The 24,563-nt window shown below is 42.3% G+C and overlaps 1 protein-coding gene across 5 annotated transcripts in view; it reads left to right on the forward strand.

The window, feature by feature from the left end:
* LOC136708124 (tumor necrosis factor receptor superfamily member 11B-like) overlaps positions 1–23,033 on the forward strand; it is a 104,874-nt gene extending 81,841 nt beyond the window's left edge. For 4 of the 5 annotated variants that reach the window (XM_066682412.1, XM_066682415.1, XM_066682413.1 and 1 more), the window contains 4 exons: positions 7,476–7,839; positions 9,611–9,817; positions 13,988–14,212; positions 17,398–23,033. In XM_066682412.1, coding sequence (XP_066538509.1) covers positions 7,476–7,839; positions 9,611–9,817; positions 13,988–14,212; positions 17,398–17,789 — 1,188 coding nt within the window. In that variant the 3' untranslated portion in view covers positions 17,790–23,033. Of the gene's footprint in view, positions 1–3,210; positions 3,499–7,475; positions 7,840–9,610; positions 9,818–13,987; positions 14,213–17,397 lie in introns of those variants that run through there. The other variant, XM_066682414.1, reaches the window with a different exon arrangement.
* The last annotated feature ends 1,530 nt before the right edge of the window (positions 23,034–24,563 follow it).

The following is a 24,563-nucleotide window of genomic DNA, read 5'->3' on the forward strand; positions in this document are numbered from 1 at the left end:
TGTTCTCTCGGTGTCAGTGTGGGTTTCCTCCAGGTGCGCCGGTTCCCTCACACAATCCAAACACAAATGCCGGCAAGTGGAGTTTGCTACTCAAAAAATTTCAAGTGTGACTGGGTGAGTACGTGAAACTATCCTTAGGTGTGAGGTTTTGAATGACTGGGTGAATGTGTGAAATTGTCCACAGGCGTTAATGTGTGAGTAACTGGGTGAACGTGTGAATTTTCCACGGCTGTGAGTCTTGTTTAACCCGAATCTCTCGTATAAGAATACGTTAGGTTTTTTTTACTACACAGCAGAACAGTGAAGTTTATAGAGCTTGACTGAATTGTTGAGTGAATTGTTGACTGTATGTTTATTCACTCCTTTGGGCTTATGGCTAACTCCTGGATAAACAGTAGGCATGTGGAAAGACAGCATCCTGCAGCAGCTCCAGAGCATTGCCCTTTTTTCTTTTTGATGAATATGTGGGCACAGTCTTTGATTCGGTCAGAAAAGTAGCCACACGGCAGCATTGATGGTTGACCTCTTAACACCCACATCTTGTCTGCGCGCAGTCTGGTGTCAGCAGAACTGGAGAAATCCACTCGGCTTTACCACAGGTCGTGAAGCCACACGTCACCGACGGTGCTGAGGTTCACGTCTGCCTCCGCTTGCCTTAGTGTCACAGTAGCGTCTTCCAAAAATGACCCATGGATGTGTGTCCTTTGTTTCTCCCACTGTCTGGGCGGCAGTGTCCAGGACATCATCAAAGGTCACAAAGACTGTTGAGACATGGCTCTCGGAGACGTTAGTCAGAGTGTGGCGTATATGATGTGGAACAAACCTGGCACATAGGCGTTGTGAAATGTCATTCCTGAGTGACCAGATAAGAGGGACGCTACGGAGTAAAGGCTGCGTTGGGTTTGGCTAGATTGTCCAATTTTGTTTTGGCAGGTCACGAGTTCAAGTCCCGCTCGGTCTGGACACTTGTGATGTCTATTCCCTAACATGTACTTTGTGTCAATTATGCACTCAAGATTAAAATCACAAGCAGGACAACACTTCAGGAGCCAAGGACATTTCTGTTCAAAGCCTTAGCTAGGATCCTTGAGTAGAAGGAACACGTTCTTTAAGGTTCCGAGGCCCACATAAGTCATCAGAACAACATCTCAGAGCACCGCATCGATCAGATTGAGGCGTGACCTGCTGGGAATGAGGAGAGGCCTTCAAAGACGTCATGGGTGTGCTATTTTGGGCAGGGACCGCACCAACATCACAGGCATACTTTGTGGCTGTGTCGCAAAATTGGGACCATTGAAGTATTTTAGATGCAGCTGTTGTCCCTGTAGTCCCCTGTGACCTGACGTTCATTGCCGGGTAGCTCTCTCCTCGTCCGGGTGTCCTCCAACCACACCTCACTCGGCACTGATTTAGATCACTGGTGCACTAAGAGGAAAAGGCCTGTGGAAACAGGAATCAAAGACACAGCTTTGAGATGACTGCCAAATAAAATTATAATAGAATTATTAATATTAATAATTGTAATCATTTTGTTTTATGTGTTTTTGTTTTTTCTGTGTGTGTTTGAACATGGCTCTTTTTTGTTTTGTCCTTGTCGCCTCCGTTTTCCACTCCTCTTCTAGTCATTATTGCTCCCACCTGGGCTTCATTTGGGGTCCTGCCCCACTGTCATATCACCCAGGTGTTCCTTGTCTGTGGTCTGTTGTGTATATACTCTACTGTTGTGTGTGTGTGTGTGTGTTCACACTCATGCCCCCCCTGCTTATTTTCAGATTATGATTTTTTTCTGTTTTTTTTTTTTTTTTAATAAAGTTTGTTATTTTAATTAAAGTGATTGTTCACGCTCATGTCCTCCTACTCATCCATGGCCGACTGTGATGACATCAGCCATCTTAGAGTATGTAAAGCACAGGTTTGTCCTGGCTCTCGAAATACAAAACATATTTTGATTTAATTGTCTGTTAGATATTCTTCTCAATTTGAGAAATAAAAAAAATCAGCTGACGTGGAAATGTGAGGCGTATCTAATGGTTATATTTCTAATATTTGATATGCGTGCCTTAGAATTACAGAGATATGTTTACATATACAAAAGCATTATTAATATTGTACAGTAATTGTTAGCACTCCCCATCAGATATTGTTTTAAAATATCAGTCAAATGTACACATCTGTATTCATTTTCTAAAAGCTAGTATTTATCTAAACTGATACCACTAAGAGGCATGTTAGTGAGCTGGAGTTTATCATCAGGTTAACCAACTGTGTGTAGCAGTGAAAGTTAATGCCATGTTTATAAATTCCCTAAAGGCAATATTTATAATGTGGAAATTAGAGGTTCTAAAACAGAACCTTCGTGTGTGTGTGTGTGTATATATTATTATTATCATTATTATTTAATTTTTACATTTGCATATGTATGTAACAATAAGTATATTATCATCTAAACTACGAGTGCCACTCCTGTAACTCCAGTAAACACAGGCTATTTTTGAAACGAAGCAACAGCAGAACATCTTTTTGATATCGTAGCCTAAATATAAACAACATTAAATAGTATCCATCATAAAGAGGAACAATTTAAAAATACACACCATTTAAATTAAGGCTCCATAAAATAATAAGCAGAACAGAGTATTGTGTTTAATATAAACAAATATTTGAAGAGTCCAATTTTATAAAACCTGAACTTGTGGAGTTGTGTGTGTGTGTATATATAGATATATATTTTTTTCACTGATTGCCAAATAAAATAATAAGATTGCCTAAACTCAAAGACTTTAACTATGCCATAAATGTCACAATTTGTCGTTTAGTTCCTTTCCTCCCCTGTCTCTGTTTAAAACTAGTGTCCCATTATTTTGGGGTAAGTCAGTAAATCTCCACACATTGACTTAGTATCTCAACATAATGTGATCATATCTCAAAGTATTAAGACAGCAACTTACATATTAATAAAAGGAATTTTTAATTTGTAGGAAAGGGGCTTCCACATGAACCCAACAATAACACAGAGGGTATAAATCTCATGAAGCCTTCACACCACCTACAACATGCCATTGTTCTGTCCAGCAGTGGTCCTATGGTTGACAGAACTACAGTCCTGTGGTGTAACTGCTTAAGTATTCAATAAACAGGGAAACTATGCAGACCCATGCTGTGTGTGAAGTCCAGCAGCTTTACCTTAACCATTTCATAACAATTAAGTGTGTAGCCACGCCACACGAGGATTCCAGAGTTTCTCTGGGTTTACAGAAAAATAAAAAACGTCCAGTTAGGATCACCTTTTCCAGAAATGGAGCGTAAACACCCCCCCGCCGCCTCCCAGCTTCCCGCGCTGTAATTGGCTCGTGTTTTCTCTTACAGCCAATCATAGCAAGATGTCGGGACTCGCTGGGGAAATGGACTCTTTAGTATAAAAGTAATGGAGCGCGGGGTAGCAGCTTCACACTCACCAGAGGAAATATGCCGCTACGGACAGCGATGAAATTACACATGGTAAGAACCTGAGCTAAACTAACCTCACCGAGTCTCACCGAGTCTCACCGAGCAGCTCCCGACACTCTTCGGCTCGCAGCGAGAGGCATTTCTCTTCGCTTCATTTTAAATTTTGAATGTGCTGCACGTGAAGACGACCGTTGGGTAATGTAACGGATTTCTAACGGTTAAATTTTTACCTCAGCTTTACCACCGCGGCGAAGAGCCATTCGGAAAAGTCATAGATGTTAGAGAAAAGTCGCAGCAAAGACGTGGGACTAGTCGATTAGTGTAAATAAGGATGTTTGCTATCTGAGTAGGAGAATTTATTTTCTCCACCTGCTTTTATTTTCGCTTTATATATCTATATATAGGCTTTTTTCCTATCTCTTTTTTTTTTTCAGAAGAAATGTGAGGGAAAACCGTATTATAGGTTTGTGTCAGAGGTAGTAAGCTTAGTAAAAATGTTGGAAAGTACAGATTTGTGTTGTTTTTTTTTTACATTCCTTCATTCATTCGTCATCTTTAATCAATACTGAGTTTCATAAAGTTAATTCTAATTTTTGAAATTCAAAGCATCCTTGATGAGCATCTTTACAAGTCTTCCAATGATAGTAATAAATAACATCTCCAGCACCTTTTTTCATGGTTTGTAGTTATTTGAAGATACATTTTTGTATGTGTATTTATAATATAAAATATTACAATTAAAATCAGCGGACTAATTGGTTTAATCCATGGAGAAGTAAAATATTAAACATAGTCCAAGAAGACATGGACTTTTGACAGGAATCCCAGGTGATACGCAACTGTTCTACAAAAACAAATATATTCACCATTACCCTTCAATCTGCGGTGATTTGAAGTGCTATCTTGAGATTGCTGTTCATTCTTGTGACATATTTATGATTTGAAGCAGTTATGGCTCTACACCTTCCGTGGTGTCAGTGTTCCTCTATAGTAATTGCTTTCGTGACTTTGAAGTACAGCACTTATTACATGCGCTTTGCATATTGGCTGAACAAGGTCCTGCAATGGGATTTGCATTTATCCTTGTTTTGACGTGGATCAGATAAGAGAGGAATAATCCAGATCTTCTGTGGCTTTACCTGTGATCATGGCTTCTCTTTTTGAGGCCTCTCTAGTGAACTTTTGAGTCTTCTTTATCTCATGGGGGTTATGTGATGTTTTGGAGATTGCGGCGAGGCAGACTGTGAGGGCGGAATGGTTATCTAGCTGTCATCAGGGGCATGTAAAAAAAGAATTAACCCCACCTCTCCATCTCTCTACCTTTACCCGTCTATCTGTCTCATTCTGGCTTTATTCGTCCACCTCTCTCTCTCTCTCTCTCTCTCTCTCTCTCTCTCTCTCTCTCTCTATCGCTATCTCCATCTCTGTCCCCCCTCACCCCCTGCTTTTAGACAAAGAAATATTTCTATTTAAATTAACATATTTTTATGCAGTGACCGGGGAGATAGTAAACAAGATATGAGCCTACAATGTTTATTCAAATAGGAACAAATAATCCTCAAAGGAAGTACCATGAGTTCCTCTTTTGGACCAGAACGGGTGGTATGATCTCTGAAGGTTATTGTTGTCTTTTTGAACTGCCACTTGCATGAAGCCTGACAGCTGACAAGCACCTGAGAGTCGCTAACGTTCAGGTTTTTAAATTATTCAGGCAAAACATCAGACTATAAAGGTCATAGATATATATCAGCCTGAGGAAACAGAAGTTGTAATAATAATAATAACACTAACCTCCCATCACAGAAAACACACACATACCACACCCTCTGTTTTCACTGCTTTGAGTACTACCAAAGCTCAATGGCTAAAAGTTGTTTAGTCGGTGAACGTGCAGATGAAATATATTTTAAAAAATAATACATTAATGCATCTCCATTTTTGTCCATTTTTAGTTTACTAAACACAGCATATGTCCTTCACATTGTGTGAACGTTTCGTGATGAACGGACCATTGGAAATGCCTCAAAATAACTTGGAATAAAATTGTTTTACTTTGAATTCCATTGAAAGTTCAGAGCGTTTTTCCTACACCTATAAAGTGACTATTTTGGAGATCTGTTTTTCTCTGGGCAGAGACGATGTGAAGCATAGCAATTTAAACCCAAAGTTGTGTCTTATTAGTGTTTTTATGTATTACACAGAATCATCAAAAAATAAAAGGGCATAATCAACGAGTGGAAACTGTGGTTTGTTTATAGCCCGGTGATTTTGATAAATATTATTCTGAAAGATTAACGCTTAGCGACAGGTTTAGGAGTTTTTCCTCCAAAGATCTCTTTAATCAGAAAGTCAGAATGTATAGTTAGATTGACTGACTGTGTCTCTGATGTTTGCCTCCATTTACATGTTGTGGTGTCTCCTCTCACTTAAAACAGATCAAACATAATAGGAGAAAAGAGCAGATTCTCCAATCCTGCCTCTGGGTTTGAAGAATGTTTATATTAGAGCGAACGCTGGTCTTCTCTCATCTGTGTGTCGTGCGTGAGGTTGATGGCTTTCTGATGGGCATGTCGGGGAGCCACATGCTCGTTTGATGCCAGGCCTCCCAGGCAGTAAGCAAATCTTCTGCAGGGGCCAGAATGAGTGAGCATTGCTGCCAGAGTTCGGCACTGATGTAGGTCTACATGAGGTCATTCAAAAGCTCTTGTTAAGAGTTTGCAGCCTATTATACCACCTGAAGAGTGTCTTACATTATTGTTCAGGCTGGGACTGTGTTACAGTAGAGTTTTAACAGGGTATTGGAGGGGGAGCAACAGCCTGTTAACTCTCTATAGTCTCTACATTCTCAGAAAAAAGTACTGTACAAGTACGTTATTGTAAATAAAGGTAAAACCGTGGTTTTAAAGTCCAGTTGGGTTCCCTAAGGGTACATTTACATTCTCTTCTCCATAAGGAGAGGCAAATGTTTTTAAGGTTTCATTATAGGACTGTGTAAAATAAAACAACATATTATAAATCCTGGAGATCCTACAATTAATATAGAATAATGTACAGTTATGTTCCCTCAATAAAGGTGATACATACCTTTCAGGGATCCACCAGAGTGACAGCAGAAGGTACCACCACAGTGACAGTTTTTCAGAGAGTGTATGGCAAGAGATTGGAAGTGTGCTGAACTGGTCATCAGGGTCAGTGTTCTGGGTCAGCCCCTTGCATCACTTTTGGCTCTTGCAGCGTGAGATCTGACATGGTTCTGTTTCACGGTTCCCCAGCTGCTGTGTTAAAATTGAAGAGCTTTACTGTGCCCATGCTGCGTCTGGCTGAGGTAAACTCTACATACCTTGAAATCAAAAGTTTGAATTCAAAGCTGGGCATAGGCCATAAGACTCATCTTTTGTGAGGTTCCTTTAGATCATTCGAATGGTGTAATTATGGTCGACAGAAGCCCTATACTAGTGTGTAATTTTGGTTTACGATTCTGTACCCTATGTCGTCAAATGGCAGCCTTTCCTCACAGCAGTGTAAGGCTAAAAGTTCATTGGCTTTTCCATCATTTGATTGCCATCCGTGTGGCATTCCCCCATGCTAAAAAACGAGCTTGAGGACTTAATGATTTCCTCGCTGAGTCCCACCACCTGCTGTGGACAGCACAATGTTTGGTCTGGAGACTCCGCAGAGCGAGGTTTATGGCTAGTTCGCCTGCGCTCCCCTTCTTGTGGGTCTTGCTCATTTGAACGAAAGCCAAGCCCAGTCACACTAGGGCCATAGCGAGATCCGGAGCATATTGTTGTTCATGGCAGCTGAGTGACGGGGAAGTCCGCAGAGTAAAATTGCTCAGTGGTGATGCTGCACTCAGGACATCTGGGCTACATACGGCCTTGATCATTTGTCTTCTTATTCTCTGAAAGTGTTGAATTCTAACCCCTGCATGGACACCCTATGTAAACATAAATACTTGCATCTTAATATACAGCAATCAAAGCACACATGCAAACATCTGACTGCCATTGTCCTCTTCCTTTCTGTAGCTTTTTGTCATGTCCTTCACCTGGGCTCACCAGGAGGCACCCAAGTATGAGCACCATGACCCCATCACCTCTGAGACGTTGCTGTGTGACCAGTGCCCACCAGGCACGGCTGTGGAGCGCCACTGCACTTCCAGTGAGCCGACCGTCTGCGCCGCCTGCCCCGAGAGGCGCTTCGCAGAGCAGTGGCATTGGGGAGATAGCTGCCAGCACTGCACTTCAGTCTGCAAGGAGAGACAGCTCGTCCGGAGGGAGTGCAATAGCACTCACGATCGAATTTGTGAATGCGTAGCTGGCTACCACCTGGTGGTGGAGTTCTGTGTCCCACACACTGCCTGCCCTACAGGCTCAGGGGTCTCCATGCTGGGTAAGAACTCTCTTTTTTTGACAGATGCCCGGTTTTACTCATTACTATATAAAAAAAATCATTACTCCAGAGGAGAGTCCAAACACGTCTATCACCAGAGCTCAGTGTTTCCCTCAGAGTTGTTGTTCAAAGCTTCTCTCACTGGTCTTTGCTCTCAGAGTGCCTCGAAATCAGATTATTCACCTCATTTCCTGAGGCACCCCGGAGACCTAGAACTCAAAACAACCTTCAAAGTCAGTCGTCCTGTGAGTAGAGCTCAAGGTTGGATATACCCACAGTGCCTCTCTCCTCGCTGACTCTTATTTTCCACATTCAATAACCTGTGTCAGCGTTAAGAAAACGAAGGAGGGAGCATATCCTCACAATCTGCAAATGTCTCCCCTTCGTTTTGCCTGGCAGGCGGGGAGACACTTGGCGGTGCATTTGTGTTTGCTTGGGCCAGTGTTAATCAGGCTATACCTTGTTTCAGTGGATGCAGTTGCAGTAAAGTGAGAGCGGGTGAAAGTAATCCCATGCTTCTCTGGCAACAGCTTCACCTTTTGAGTGATTGGTCTATTCATTAGACAGATCAGCATGGATCCCGGTTAGTCTACTGGCTTCCTCAGCCACATCAGCACTCGGCTGGAGTAGTGGGAGCGCCCATGACCTCCTTTTTAAATTTTGGCACGTTGTTGAAAAGTCTCTTAATCAGGACCTTTTTCGCGCTTCGGTACGTGTTCGTCTTGATATTAATCTCCAGCCCAACGAGTCTGCGACATGGAGAGGGGATTTAAGCTGAAGAATATAGACTGTTTTTTTAATTTTGTGATAAGTGATAAGGATAAAATCACGTTTGGATTTGTAACATATGAATGAGATCTTGTGCTGCAGTTTGATGAAGTAAATACTTTGAGCTCCATAAGATGGCGACAGAGATCTTTTGCGTGGGGTTATTTCTAGCAGAATATTATTACTATTTGTTTCTTTGCTTTTGCTTATTTTGATCAAAGTAAAATATAGGTGACCCTCACTTCTAGTCCAGTGTTGAAAATGATTCAAAGCTGATCAATTCGATTGAGGGTCTCCAGGGTTTTCCAGTGGCTAAAATCTTTTTGACAGTAACTATGTAGAAAAGGTCTTTTTTGCTCAAAATCAGAGAAGTGTATATGTTGATTGAATTCAGGCACAAATGAGTCCGAGCGTAGGGATCTGAGCCACGTTGACAAATGAGATGGCCTTATTATTTAGGTCAGATAACCTACTAAAAGAGCTCCAAGGAAGGACAAGCAGTCACCAGTTGATACGACTGTGGGTGTACCCAGGGCTCATTGATGCAGTGCTGCCTCAGAGCCGTTTTCTCCCGCTTCCAAATTTGACTGTTTGTTCACTCGATGTCTGATATAATCCCACCCCTCGACAGGTGTATTATCAGAAATAACTGATTTAGGGGCACATTGTGCTAGCAGAGGCAGGTGTTACACGTTATTTTCCACCTACATTTTCACTTGAAGTGAGTCATTGTGGGGAGTCTGACTAAGCGTGGGGAATGCCTGTTTCATCCTTTATTTAGCAAAAAGAGGAACTCGAGTGCTCTGTCCACCTGCTGCTCTTGAACGGTTGAGATAACTAACGCTGCATGTATTTGCATTTTAAACCCCAGACTGTCAATAACAAACTCAGATGTTTCCCTAGCAAATGATTGACCTCTGTCAGTTGTGTTTATAAAACAATAATAAACTAGGTAATTGCATGAGATTTTAAATACAAATATATTGTGTGTGTTGTGTTTCAGGCACGCCTGACAGCGATACTGTGTGTGAGAAGTGTCCCCAGGGGTATTTCTCCAGTGTAGACTCACCCACGGAGCCATGCCAGCCCCACCGGGACTGCTCACAGCTGGGCCTGAAGACCCTGAGATCGGGTACAGCCAGCCAGGACGCGATGTGTGAGAGCGAGCACGCTTTTGACTGTTCCAATCAGCACACAGACTGCCACAACGGTGAGCTCAGCCACAGCCCAGACACACTTCCAAAGTGTTTAAACAGGGATGCTCATTTAGGACGGGTTTACCTGTAGGGACCTAACTGAACGAATACGGGTCGCAAAAAGATTAGAGTAGTGTTTACATAATGTCAACTGATCGTGTTTTCTAGAGTGACATGCCCTTTGACACATATTGCCCCACTTTCCTAGAGCAGACATATAACACGTCCTTTTTACACAGTCTGAAATAGTATCTGTTTTCATAAGTCCTTTCAGATTTGTCTTTCATCTGATCCTGTCATTCATTTTGATCCAACTCCTTACAGACTCAGTAACTTAATATGTGGACATTAGGATTTGTATAATATGTGTTTGCATTTGCATTAAACACGTTACCCACTGATACTGTTGTTACAAATAACCAAATAAATCACAAGGCACATGAACGAAAACGCATCATCAGTATCTTAAGGTATTGTACCATCGTTAAAGGCTAAGCACCACTTAATGGACCTCCATGAATATTTGACATTATTGTAGTTACTGACAGATATAAGTATGAATTAAAATGAAAATAGCTGCTTAATTTGCTTTAAAACTGACAATTTTATTAAATTGACGGAAAAACCCGAGCTCGCTACGGAAATTCTCGAACGCCACCGTGACGTCACTGGTGGACAACAGCCGAACAACGCCGCGGTAAAACACCGTTATGACTGACTGTTATGACAGTATCTAGCTAAATAACCAACATTATTCATGACAATAGCCTAGCAATAAGCTAAACTCAAATGTAGAGGTACCGTTATTCTTGTAAATGTGATCGAAGTCGAACTCGAATTCATCCGACACTATAAACCTCCGTAATGCAGCTACGTAGCCGAGTATAATCTGAGACACCGAGTTTAGCGAGTCAAGCTAACGTTAACTAACACCAACTAAAACAGGCGAAGTGAGTGTCCTCACCCTGTTTACCTCCATGTTACAGAGGCTCTTGAACACCTTTCGTTGGTGTCCTTACATGCCCATATTGTTGGAAAAGCGCCAGTGAAATGAGCTACAGATAACGGAGTGAGCGGAGGGTCCTTTCCAAAGTGTCCGTTTAAAGTGGACAAATTTAGTCCATTTTCTGGATATTTTGGGATCTTTGGGTCATTTGTTCACAGATGTCCCACTGTACATTGAATGATTGCAGCCAAAAACAACACACCTTTTCCTCATTTTACATTAAATTAAGTGCAGCTTCTAGAGTGTTGTCCACCATCTACGTCACAGGCAAGACGCCTATTAGAGTTTCCCAACACCGTGGGGGGGGGGGACCAACGGTCTTTTAAACCTTATTCCTTCAATTAGTAAGAAATAACATGTTTTCCGACGATCAATAAACACAAGTTAGGAACTCAAACTCCACTGTATTTATTTGTTTGACACTTTCATAGAGCTGCTGATTAGCCTTTAATGCTCAGGGCCACTCATAGACTCAGGTGCTTCCATCATCAATATTCTCTAAAAATCTATGAATGGACCCCAAACATTATAAAAAAGATGAATATTTACCTCTGATGGCAGAATGTTTTTCTAATGCTAGAATTTTAGAGTTCGCCATGACGTGGGTCTTTACCTGGAGCACTGGTTTGATTCCACGATAAAGCCATAATTCTGTTGGTCAGTGATATATATCCATTTAGAAAAAAAATAGTTGTTGAACCTGTTTAATTCTATAATTAATTGGAATTGGTTCCAGTTGTATGTGTGATTATGTATGGGGTACACACTCCCTGCTTTCCAGAAGTTTCTAGTATGATTACACTGCCGAAGACAGTGGAAAAGTGTGCCTTTTTCTTTGCCACATTTGGTACATACCTCCAGGACAGCACTGTATTATGTGTTAAGACTTTCTGAGGTTGTATATGTACACTTTTGTTTTGTTTTTTTTTACTTTTTAAGACTGTTAGTGATGACAAGTTGCTGCATCTGAGCTTTGCCATGAGGAATCATTTACAGAGCGATGTCATATCCTTCACAATTTACAAAGGAAGCTGAGTCAGAGGACAGAATCATTTCAGGAGAATTCCTCACCCTGGGAGGATGTTAAGACTTAGCTCTTCATTTTACACTGTGCTGCTTTGTGTGCTGTTCAGTCTGAGATACTTTACTTTCATGCTCTTATGCTATCCAGATATTTACATACTTGCAGTGTCTCCGTGGAGATTTGGAGATTTAGAAAATTTATTTTAACACTTGATTCTGGGAAAATACATCGTTTTAAAATAGAGATATTGAACGTGGATGTATTTCTTTTAAATACATTTTCAAATGGACAGTACTAATATTACAATACAAAGCTTTTTGTTTTGTGCAGAAGTGTATTAGATTAATATTAAGAAATCCACGATTATTCACTGTCTGTGTGGAGTAGATATGGGCACTTTAGTCCAGTCTAATTTTCAGTTTTTCACAGCATTATTAAAGTTATTCTCAAATCATATCAGATGATTTGTATAGTGCTTTTTACAAACGATGGTGCGCTTAATGGAGGCGAGGCTGATTTGCCACATTACAGTGCACTGTGTGAAACTGAATTAGTAAAAATATGCATAGGTTTCAGTAATCGAGAGTGATTCATCTTGCTTTTGGCCTGAATCAGGCCTGAGAATTTCTAGAGAACCTTCAGAGTATCAGGTCCTGGAGCAGTAATTCACACATGCAGCTCACAGCGGGAGATTTTCTGCCTCAGGCGCACTCTCTCAGGGGGAAAATGAACCACATGCTTTAGGCGTGGGTCATCGCCTGGGCTGTCCGTGCAGGAGAAACTCCAGAACATGTCCTGCGCCCTTCTCACTTGCACTGACTCTGACTTCACCTGGAGTCTTTACTAGGGCGCGAGGAGGATAAAGCCTGGGTAAACTCCGGAACATTTCTGGATTGACGTGCATGTGTGAAAGGGGCAATAAATTATTGAAAAATCTACAGATTGTACATTTTAATGTAAAACAAGAAATAAAAATCTGATATGAATAAGCTCTATTCCCAAAATGTAATCACAGATGAGATGTAAAATTCATTCATTCATTCATTGTCTGTAACCCTTATCCAGTTCAGGGTCGCGGTGGGTCCAGAGCCTACCTGGAATCATTGGGCGCAAGGCAGGAACACACCCTGGAGGGGGCGCCATTCCTTCACAGGGCAACACACACACACACATTCACTCGCACACTCACACCTACGGACACTTTTGAGTCGCCAATCCACCTACCAACGTGTGTTTTTGGACTGTGGGAGGAAACCCACGCAGACACAGGGAGAACACACCACACTCCTCACACAGTCACCCGGAGGAAACCCACGCAGACACAGGGAGAACACACCACACTCCTCACAGTCAGTCACCCGGAGCGGCAAATTAACCCACAACCTCTAGGTCCCTGGAGCTGTGCGACTGCGACACCTACCTGCTGCGCCACCGTGCCGCACGAGACGTAAAATTTTCTTTTGTAAATCCTTTTAAATCCATCAAAAAGGAAGGTAATCCCATCTTCCACAAGTGAACACAGTGGAACAAAAGTGAGCAGAGGTTTAACTCGAATGATTTTAGACAATGTGTGAAAGGACGTTTTATATTTAACAGACTGTTTTAAAAAATGCAATTATCAACACAATTGCGTGTCCCTGGGTGGTCAGCCATATGGTATATCTGGGCTTTGCCAAACCTGATGAGAATTATGTATCCCAGGAATGGTTCAGTCCTTCATTCGTCATAATAACACGACCTGCCATATTTTTAAGTGTTTTCATTATCTGGGCAAGTTTATGAAACTAGTAAATCATGTTATTCTTCTCTGACGAGTGCAGTCCAACTCAGTGAAAGATGAGTTTACGTTAAAAATTCCTTGTTGAGTACAACATCACAACATGCAAAATTTGTATATTCAAATACAGCTTTGAAGTTTCTTTTCCAAATGTAACGTAAATGACAGGCTGCTGTGATTTGTGTCTATATCCCAGATTCCTTAAAGGTTAAAACACTAACGAAACACGTGCTCGTGTCTCCTTTAGGGCGTTGACATACAGCTCTACCACTTCATGTCATATTCCACATTTAAATATCTTAGAAGGTCAGGGTTCAAATTCATTCATTCATTGCTTCTTTTGTTTTTATGTTCTCTCCCGTCACCTTTGCTCTTAGACATCACCCTGTGCGAGGAGGTCATATTCCAGTTCCTGTCATCGCCACCGCTGGCTTCTGTTCCAGTGGAGCGCTTGCTGGAGAGCCTGCCCGGTCGCAGGGTAGACTGGAAGAGTGTGGAACAGCTGAAGAAGACCTGCAGCGCCGAACATCAGGCCTTGCATCTGCTGCGTCTCTGGAGGGAGAAGAATAAAGATCAAGATAAGCTGCACACTATCATCCAAGGTTAGAGGATGAGTTTTGAAAAGACATGTTTCGTGTGTGTGGTGGCATCCCTACTGATCCCTGTTGTTGGGTTCAGTTCCATTTTTGGGTCACTGTCTGTGAGGAGTCTGGTGTGTTTGCTGCACATCTGCGTGGGTTACAGTCGAAACACTTTGTGGTTAGGTCATTAGACGGGCAGTAGTGTCCAACAGTGTGAGTGACTGGATGAGTTCAGGGTGTGCTCTAGACCCACCGTGACCATGAACAGGATGAAGCAGACACAGAAGATGAGTGAATACATGAGTTAATTCTATATAGAGCAACTGCATATGTTGGTTGTTTCAGATACTTGTCTAGTCACTGTGTTTACTGACCCTGCTTACATGCTTATTTTTACACAATAAACTGCGTCAGTAGCAGTTCAACTTGACCTCACATGCAGTGGTTGATGGTTGGCTCTGTATTGAGCACAGAATTAAATGCTTTGGAGGCACACGTGGTATTTGGAATGACCTTTTTTAAAGGTCATCTTGAAATGAAATGAAATCATCATTTGAGGAACATTTTAGTGAGAATTTTGCTAAGTCACACTTCTTATGAATGCTGCCTTCTTAGGAGTGAATCAGCAGCTTTGTGAATCCGGCTTCCTCAGTGTGAATGGTGTAAATACAAGAGAGCGAGGTCTCAGCTACCAACTGTCTTTTTCCTAATGCATTAAGTGGTTAGTTTCTTGTTAAAGAAGATTAAAAGCAAATTTGCCTTCCTTCAACAGTAACAAAATTCTGACCGTCCCCTAATTCCGGCCACTGCTGTATATGGTGCAATTCCGCTCTCTCTCTTTGCTAATCGCATTGGGTAAAATAATAAGACGTAAGTTCAAGCCTTAGTAGGGCATTTAAACATCAGTTTTGCAGGAAATCACATATTTAAACAATATTTAAGTATCTCTAACAGTGTTGTAATTCTTTGTGTGCAAAACTGCATGTCGAACACAACACATTTCCATTTCGTGACAGATATTTCCCTCAGTCTAAAAGTTAGCTTAGCGGTTAGCTTCCTTTTCTCTGAGGGGAAAATGTACCGCCATTTTAGTCCTTACATGTAGAGTACGGCTACCAACACAGGACAAACGTAATCTCATTGTGAACCTCTCAAAACCACTGAATGTGGTAGCAACTGTCTTGTTTGACTGTCACAAGCAGGGGGGGTGGCCGAAGTTAGGGGGCGCTAGTAATCTTAGCAGTATTGGCACTTACTTAAACAAAAGCGTTTTTATCTAAAAACACATTTTCTTTCAAAGCCAAGCAAGTCTTGGACTTTAATCTACACACATTTGACTCCTGAAAAATGTTGATTTGAGTGAGTAAAATACTTCTATTTATTTACAGTTAGCTAAGATTTCCAATATTGTAATTAAAGTGGCCGGAACTTGGGGTAATTACGCTAACAGCTAATCTGCTACATGCTACAGAACATCTCATGCTTCACAGAAAACTGCAGACACACAGAGTATTCAGCCAGCAGAAGTTTCTGTTCTGTGAATACCCACTGATAGCATCATAGCACTTATATACTCCAAGTTCAGATAGATTTGGATAGGGGCCTGACTTCAAGGAAATGCATCAGGAACCCCCTGAGATCTTTTTATCTATATCACAGGAAAGGTATTTCAAAACCTTTGTTATCATTAACAATGAAATACTTGTTACTCATGTAAAAAAAAAATAGCCATAGAAAGTTCTCAAGAAACGTAAGGGTTATTTGGAAGCGGTGAACTGGAGCAGTGCTGCTTCCCAGACTGAAGTATGATGAGTTCATGAAATGATGAAAAAATGCGGAAAGAGAACTCAGGCCCAGGGCTGATTTACAAAGTTGGGTTGTTCTCGAGGTCGACAACAATCTGGCATCTCAAGGAAGACTTTTTTTTTTAGAAAGAGGATGTGGTTTGAATAAAGTTACGCAATGTGAATCCGAAAGTTTTTTTTACTTTTTCTGAAAAGGACATGAATCAGAAATGTTGTTTAAGCCTTAATTGTGCTGAACTTTCCTGAAGCTACAATCTGAATTTAGCAAAATTCTGTGAGGAAACACATGCTTGAGCCCACACTCCTGAGGCTGGTTAGGGAACACTTACAGAACCGTCGGAGTTGGTGATGGCTTGTGTAATTGGATTATTTTAAAATATTTTTACATATTTTTCAGGAATATTTTAATACAGTGCTTATACACAGGTTTGGTTACATGTAAAAAAGGGATGTGATTAAACTACAAAATAAATGCTATAAAAACTATAATCCAGCACAGTTACTGAGAAAATGGAGCTGAAGTATACGAGCTGTACCGGCTGAGGAGGAACGTAACGTTAGCATTTATTTGTTTAACAAAAGACTGACCTCCTTTCTTTGTGTCAATTCGAAATCACATGCAAAAAATTGTGGAGTGCAGCCGCTTTGCAACAGGCTTTGTATGACACAGGGAATGTATTTTACAATCGTAAACACACACACACACACACTTTTTTTTGAGTCGCCAATCCACCTACCAACGTGTGTTTTTGGACTGTGGGAGGAAACCCACGCAGACACAGGGAGAACACACCACACTCCTCAGAGACAGTCACCTGGAGGAAACCCACGCAGACACAGGGAGAACACACCACACTCCTCACAGACAGTCACCCGGAGGAAACCCACGCAGACACAGGGAGAACACACCACACTCCTCACAGACAGTCACCCGGAGGAAACCCACGCAGACACAGGGAGAACACACCAACTCCTCACAGACAGTCACCTGGAGGAAACCCACGCAGACACAGAGAGAACACACCACACTCCTCACAGACAGTCACCCGGAGCGGTACTTGAACCCACAACCTCCAGGCCCCTGGAGCTGTGTGACTGCGACACCTACCTGCTGCGCCACCGTGCCGCCATGGTGTAACGTGTATGACATATTGTGGCTCAAATGTAGGCTAGCTTTTTAGCTTAAGCTAATAGCTAATCTGGGTGTAATTCAATAATTTGTGGTGATTTTTGGACATTTTCATATATTGCCATAAATTAGTGTCTGACAAACGATGCCCTACAAATTTCCAGGTAGAAGAGAATGAAGTAAGAATATAGTGCAACAAGTTTTAAATCTTGTTTTAAATGAAATCACGTAGTTCTGTCCATGGCTAACTCCTCTTCCCTGTTCTGTTCCAGGAGTGAATCACTGTGAGAGGAAGGTGTCTCGCTGCACCGGGCTGAAGAACGTGACGTTGGTGGATCTCCTGGCTCTGGTTGACAGCCTCCCTGGAGAGAAGGTGAGTGAGGAGGCGGTGCGGGAACTGGCGCTCTCCTGCCCCACGCACCGCTACATTGTTCAGCTGCTCCACCTGTGGAAGGTTCAGAACGGTGGTCAGGACATGGCCAAGGCTCTGACCTACAGCTTGCGCAAGCTGCGAACGCAAGGAACACCGCGACCCCTGCTGAGGACTCTCAAACGCATCCTCCGCGTCATCACCGCCTCGTCTGTGCAACGCGTGTATGAAAAAATGATCACCAACATGCTCCAGGACAGTTCATGCTTCAAATCTAAACCCTACAATGACTGATCTCCCGGAAGCACAGGAAGGACGGCTGAAATGAAGAACTATTTAATTGCGTAGGAGTTGTATATAATTTCACTTTTGGATGAAGACTTGGACTGAAGGGGTGGGCGGAGTTCTGTTTGGATGTTTTCAGTTGAGGTGATGAGAGAAGAAAATATTTTTGTGGCCTGTTTTTATCGTCTTTTCTCGGACTGAAGCTCCAAACGAAAGAATGTCTTTTATGAATGTACAATACACTAGAGTTTTATTTAATTATTATTGGTGTGTTTCAGGTTTGTGTTTATCCAAATTTGAAATTTTTATAATATTTCTATTTATCAGTTGTCAGAAAACTGGACTCTAATGTTATATTTCATATTTGAAAGCAAGTTTTATTCTTTTAAGTGGCATTTTTACATTAAACATTTACATTTTACATCATAATAATACCATAACAACAACAATCGCCGTGCCAGTCTAGACCGGGGCACTCAGGAGGTCCACTGACCAAATGCTGATCTGTTTCAGCGGTTCTCTCTACAAATGTAGTCAAAAAACACTTTTTACAAAATTCAGATGTGTCCTCACCTCGCGGTTTGCGCTGGACACCTGTCTAATGTGTTTAGGAAGCCCCAGTGTCTGTAAAGGAGATACAAATACAGCCTGGTTCCAGCTGGAATGGTGGGCTTGCGCTCTCTCTCTTTCTCTTTCTCTTTCTCTCTCTCTCTCTCTCTCTCTCTGCTCGTGGCAGAGGGGCATCTGGAGTTTTTAGAAAATGGAGAAAAGTCCAAATGTTGAAAAGCACAAACTGAGATAAGGATGTTGCTCTATTCCTGCTCCAAAGGAGGATAATATTGACTTATTTTTGCTCCCTGTGTCTGTGTGGGTTTCCTCCTGGTGACTGTCTGTGAGGAGTGTGGTGTGTTCTGTCTGTGTCTGCGTTGGTTTCCTCTGGGTGACTGTCTGTGAGGAGTGTGGTGTGTTCTCCCTGTGTCTGCGTGGGTTTCCTCCGGGTGACTGTCTGTGAGGAGTGTGGTGTGTTCTCCCTGTGTCTGAGTGGGTTTCCTCCGGGTGACTGTCTGTGAGGAGTGTGGTGTGTTCTCTCTGTGTCTGCGTGGGTTTCCTCCGGGTGACTGTCTGTGAGGAGTGTGGTGCAACTCAAAAGTGTCCGTAGGTGTGAGTGAGTGTGTGTGTCTGTGTTGCCCTGTGAAGGGTGTATTCCTCCAGGGTGTATTCCCGCCATGTGCCCAGTGATTCCAGGATTCAGCTCTGGACCCTGAACTGGATAAGGGTTACAGATAATGAATGAATGAATATGTTTCAAAGTTTGTAGTTCTCTCTGTTGTCTAAATAACTCCAGATGCCTTTTCTCTGCCATGAGCAGAGAGAGAAATCCTAGCACACCATCCATTCACTGACACTGAGGCTTGTTAAACCCATTCGAGCACAAAAACTGACAGGAGAGCAGCAAATGGTGAGAAAACCTCCTGAACCTGAACCTCTCAGTTCCTGAGAAGGACCAGATCCAAACACCTTCTCTCCATAATTACACCCCCTTTAAAATCCTTCCTCTCCTCTCACCTTCCTGTGACGAACATTCGCACCTCACCACCACCACCACCACAGCTCCTCCACGTTCACGGCCTTGGCTCAGCAAAGGTGTCGGCTTCAAGTCTCATCAACTGAAGCCCCGGTCTAGACATTAGCTGTAAATATCCGTCTGAATCGACAGACCATATGATAGTGCCATATTTATGTCAGGATACAAGTAAACGCTTCTATAACCAAACTCAAATATACCGTTCTGTCTCAAAGCTGTTTTGGTGTTCTTGGTATAGCATGTGGGGTTGAATATTGCACCCTGTTTTCTTTGTTAATTATGGGATGTTATTTTCTCTGTTGTTATTTGTGCTCACAGTCAAGTTCGTATTTCAAAGAACTGGGAAACTCCTTGATGCTTCTCCTTTCCTTTGCTCTCTTGGTTCTACATTTTCTCCTTAACTCAGTGTTTCGAGTGTATTTCTGAAATCTCATTGTAAATATCACTTTCTGCATATGGTTTGTATTGAAAATTGCATGACTCAGTAGTGTGTGCTAGGGATGTGCGGTGTTCACGTTTTTTCATGTTGTCGTACTGTCACAAGCCATTAAGACGATATGAGGATGGGGTGCTAAACTGGCGACTACGGTGGGCTCGTTGGTTTGTATTGTTTTCCACATTTTCAAAGCATGACATCACCATTCAGTGCGCCCCCCCCCTCCCCCTGTGGCTCTTATAAATGCACATGAATGAACTCATTCGGCAGTGTCCTGACGAGACAGACACAGCACAGAAAGTTGACCGACCGAACTCCTCATCGTTTTAAAACACTTTCATTTTCAAATACTGTCCACATTTCTTTTTTTTTTTTATAAATACCAGGGCGTGCTGTATTACCATTAAACTGCCCAACCCTAGTGTGTGTGCACAGTTTCCCTTTTTCTATATCGGAGATCTTTAACGTCACATCGATTTGAATACTGGAAGAAAGAGTGGTTACTTTCGCCTACGTGCTTGTAATTAGTCAAAATGGCCTAATAAGGCTGAAAGTGGCTGTTGGAAACAGGAACATCAGTCTCACGGTGTCAGATGCTAGGGGATAGTGGTCTGCGCTGAAACCAGGTTTCCTCGTAACATGGCCAGGGGTGATATTTAGAAAGAGGAAACTGCTTTGGGACCAGAACCAATGGGTTACATCCACCCAACAGCTTCATGACTGGTGAGCGGCTGACTCATGCCTCTGCTTGTAAAGTGGCTGACTCACTAAGCGTGTTAGGGACTAGTTTCTCTTTTATAGAGCCTCAAGCAGAGTGAGGGCAGGAATTCTTGGTGAGTAATTTGTAGTGATTTTTTTTTCTTCTTAATCACAGAAATCCCATAAGGGTCAGCCAGGAGACAAGCTCTGTAGGAGTGCCCCCTCACTGGGTAATACCAATGGTGCTTCTCCATTAAACGGTGGTTATTTCTACTTGATTTTGCTCCACTCTACTCTCTGAGCGTCTGGTTGGGTGGTACGTTTACTTTGGGACTGAACACGGCTCTGTGCCCCAGGTTCGGGAAGAAGCAGTAGTCTCGGAAATAAGTTAGCGCTGGATGTCTGCATTGTGTCACGTTAGAGTGACAATTCTCTCCAGCCAATCAGCTCTCTGCAAGGTTTACACATCACCGTTAAGTCCCTACTTGGCTCACTTTGAACCAGGAGACAGCAGACTAAAAATAACCCCTAATTCCAGGTTCCAGGTGTCAGATTTGCCTAAAGGAAAAGCAATAGCGCCAACGGATACGAGTGGAAAAATGCCAGAAGAGTCTAGGAAGGATACGAGACATTGAACCGATCATTGCTGGAGGAATTGCATATTTTTTAAATGTTGAAAGCAAACCCTGGTTGTGACTCTTAAAATTCTGTATCGTTCCTGTAAAAGTCCCCGTGATTTTCTAAAATACGCAATAAAAGGAGGTCAGAGACGGAAAGTCGTATAAACTGTGTGGACTTCCTTCACTGAAAACTAAATCCTACTCCGCCATTTCCCTTAAACCCTAACATTTACATGGCCCTGACCATATATTTCCACACCTTTAAAGCCACTTCACCATCGCAGGACACTTGGGGCTGTAAATCCGTGCAGAGTTTACAGCCCGTCTCCTCCCTTTGTGTTCGTTTTAGTAACGGTAAACAGAAGCTTATTGTCTCGCGTAATTTCCCCACTGTAATTATGGTCATTAGGCAAGCCTCACGTGCTGGACATAATGAGAGGCCTTGGCCTTCACACGCGCTGTGGCTGTGCCGCTCAGGTAAATATTGCTTGGGCTCTACTCGCTGGCTTCTGTTGATCTCCACACAGCCGCTGTGCTGGGGTTTGTGTTTGTGCTGTTGCTGAAACCAGCATGAGCTGGACGTGGATCAGAAAGCTACGCCTCTGTCAGTGCTCTAAGAAAAGGACTTCTCCAAACAAACTTGGGGAAATCTCTGCAGCACACACACACATCTGGCGGGATCCTTGCAGCAGAGGGTTTGGGTAATTTGGTGGTAGTCACTGTGAAAGGAAAACCGTAAGGAGCTTTGGGATGTGACTGTTGTCACATGACTGTGGTCCCGTCGACAGACCTGGAGAAATCACTGACCTTTCAGAGGTTCTTTTTTTAGTCTTTTGTAACGCGAGATGTGACCTCGACAACGCAGAGGCAGTAGACTGCTGACTGTGAGGAAGTACTTCTATCATCACAAACCTTTTTGTTGCGCCGTTATAGTACGGAAGTTCGTCTGACCTTTAAATCCGCCTTTGTGTGGGTGGGTGTGTGTTTGTGTGTCTTTACGCACGCGTGAATCTGATCAGCTGAAGTATGAGTAATGGTTCTGTCGAAGTGAGAGCGGACGGCACACAGAGAACTAAAAGTGTCCTGGAAAAGGGACGCACCACAACCTCAAGCCACTGGTAATAGTTCCTAATTTAGTTCAAAGAGCTTCCGAACTGAGTGACTGTTCAAATAACCTTTCTGTGCGCAAGTCAGAGACCACACTTCATTCATTTCACTTCCAGTCAGAAAAGAGCTGAGAGCACATCGTTGACTGAACATTACACAGAAATCTCAAAAACTCAGATTTCTCAGCATTTATTACAGCTTCCTGTGCTTTGCAGAGACTAGAATGGGTCTTTTCCCAAATGTCAAAAAAGCCCTAAGATCCTAAGAACTTGAGGCTGTTCACCCCAGAGAATTCCAGCAATCCAGTGTTTATTTCTTGAAATCTACGCTAGGCCTGGTATCGATACACTGTCCTAGAAATGTTATTAAACATTGTAGTCTTTTAAATACAGGAGGTCCTCGGGTTACGTCAGTCCCGAGTTACGATGTTTCGTGGTTACGACACATCTCCCATTTACTGTATAAAGTCTTGTTTCGACTTAAGTGGTTTTGCGACGTAAACGTCGTAACGTGAACTTCGTGTTTGGTGTGTGCGGCGCGGCGGAAGAATGCACGGTTACGCGGCTTGGGACCGAGGAGGACGGCGTCACCCCGGTCGCATTGTACGCCATTTTAGCTAGCTGCTACGTCCTTCTCTCTCACGTGTGTTTGATTTTGTGAACGTTTTGGCCTTCATTATGGCTCCCAAGCGTAAGGCAGACTCTTCTGATGGAAGTCCATCACCATGGAAGTGAGATTAGATAATCATAAAGCGATTCGATAAGGGGGAAACAGCGACAAACGTTAGCTGGTCGCTTGGACTTAGTCGATAGGATAAGTGCTTACAGTATGTTATTTACGTACAGTATGCACGTATGTTCCGACTTACACCGAAAATCGGTTACGACGCAACGTAGGAACGGATGTAAGTCGAGGACCCCCCTGTACCATCTAAAATAAATATAATAGCATAAATAATTGGTTACATACCGTTAAAAAGCAATTCACTTTTAGTAAACACATAGTGATTAAGAATATCTTATGTTTACATTTCTAAAATAAAATCATATAACTAAAAATTTACCACTGTTTTTATTCAAATCCACATAACAGCTCTGGAACAGAGAGATCTGAGTGGCCAAAATATTAGTGACATACATTTGTGTGTAAAGTATCCCTCCTGTAAACACAATGGGCAATACTGAGGTAAAAACTGAGGCATCATGAGTCAATAATACAATGATTGTGACAGCCCTAATTTACCCATCCTTTCAGACCCATAGTGTTGAGTTGTCATCTCTCAGTGGAAGGGTGTTACCAGCGTAACTGGTCGTGATGAAAACCAGCATGCATTGTGTTTTAGATTCATGGATTGTAGTCAAACAGCACACACACTGTCTGAGTGACCAGCTGAACCAGATCAACACTAAACCAGAGTGAACCGGCTTAGACCAGCACAGGGCTTTTATTGGTTTGTTTGTTTGTTTTTTTCCTGGAGGGAAAACGACTACATTATGAAATACCTTGCTATGGATGTGTCGGCCAGTACCTGACACATACAGAGAAGTACAGAGTATGTTTTGTCTGGATTTTTATTTTTTTATATAATTTTATGTGCTCTAAACATTACATACAAAACAAAAACACTGCCGCCTGCTGGTTCTAAACATATTTATGTGAGGAAACGTATCCCATGTGGTTCATGTCCTCACAATGAGTGAGTGAGTGAGTGAATGACTGAGTGAGTGAGTGAGTTAGAAGCCAGACCCATGAGGTTTTTCACATCTAAAAATATATCAGATGCTGGTTGTTACTGGTTGTTTGGACAGTAATTAAAATGGACTATCACCTCCACCATTTAGAAATCAACACACAATTTCACATCAAAACACTCTCCATGGGTTTGTTTTCATCTCATTTATTATATAAAATGTACATTGTCAAAAAATCAGTGTGAATGAGTCAGAGGCTAAAACAAATGGAGATGTTTGGAAGAAAACCATGTTAAACCACGTTAGTCTCCATCTTGGGATCGTTAGATACCATACTGAGATATTTAGACTCCATCTTGGGATCTTTAGATGCAATACTGAGATATTTAGACTCCATCTTGGGATCTTTAGATGCAATACTGAGATATTTAGACTCCATCTTGAGACCTTTAGATGCAATACTGAGATATTTAGACTCCATCCTGGGATTTTTAGATGCAATACTGAGATATTTAGACTCCATCTTGGGATTTTTAGATGCAATACTGAGATATTTAGATGCAATACTGAGATATTTAGACTCCATATTGGGATCTTTAGATGCAATACTGAGATATGTAGACTCCATCTTGGGATCTTTAGATG

Source organism: Hoplias malabaricus, chromosome 10 (genome assembly GCF_029633855.1).
Source record: "Hoplias malabaricus isolate fHopMal1 chromosome 10, fHopMal1.hap1, whole genome shotgun sequence".
Classification (NCBI taxonomy): Eukaryota; Metazoa; Chordata; class Actinopteri; order Characiformes; family Erythrinidae; genus Hoplias; species Hoplias malabaricus.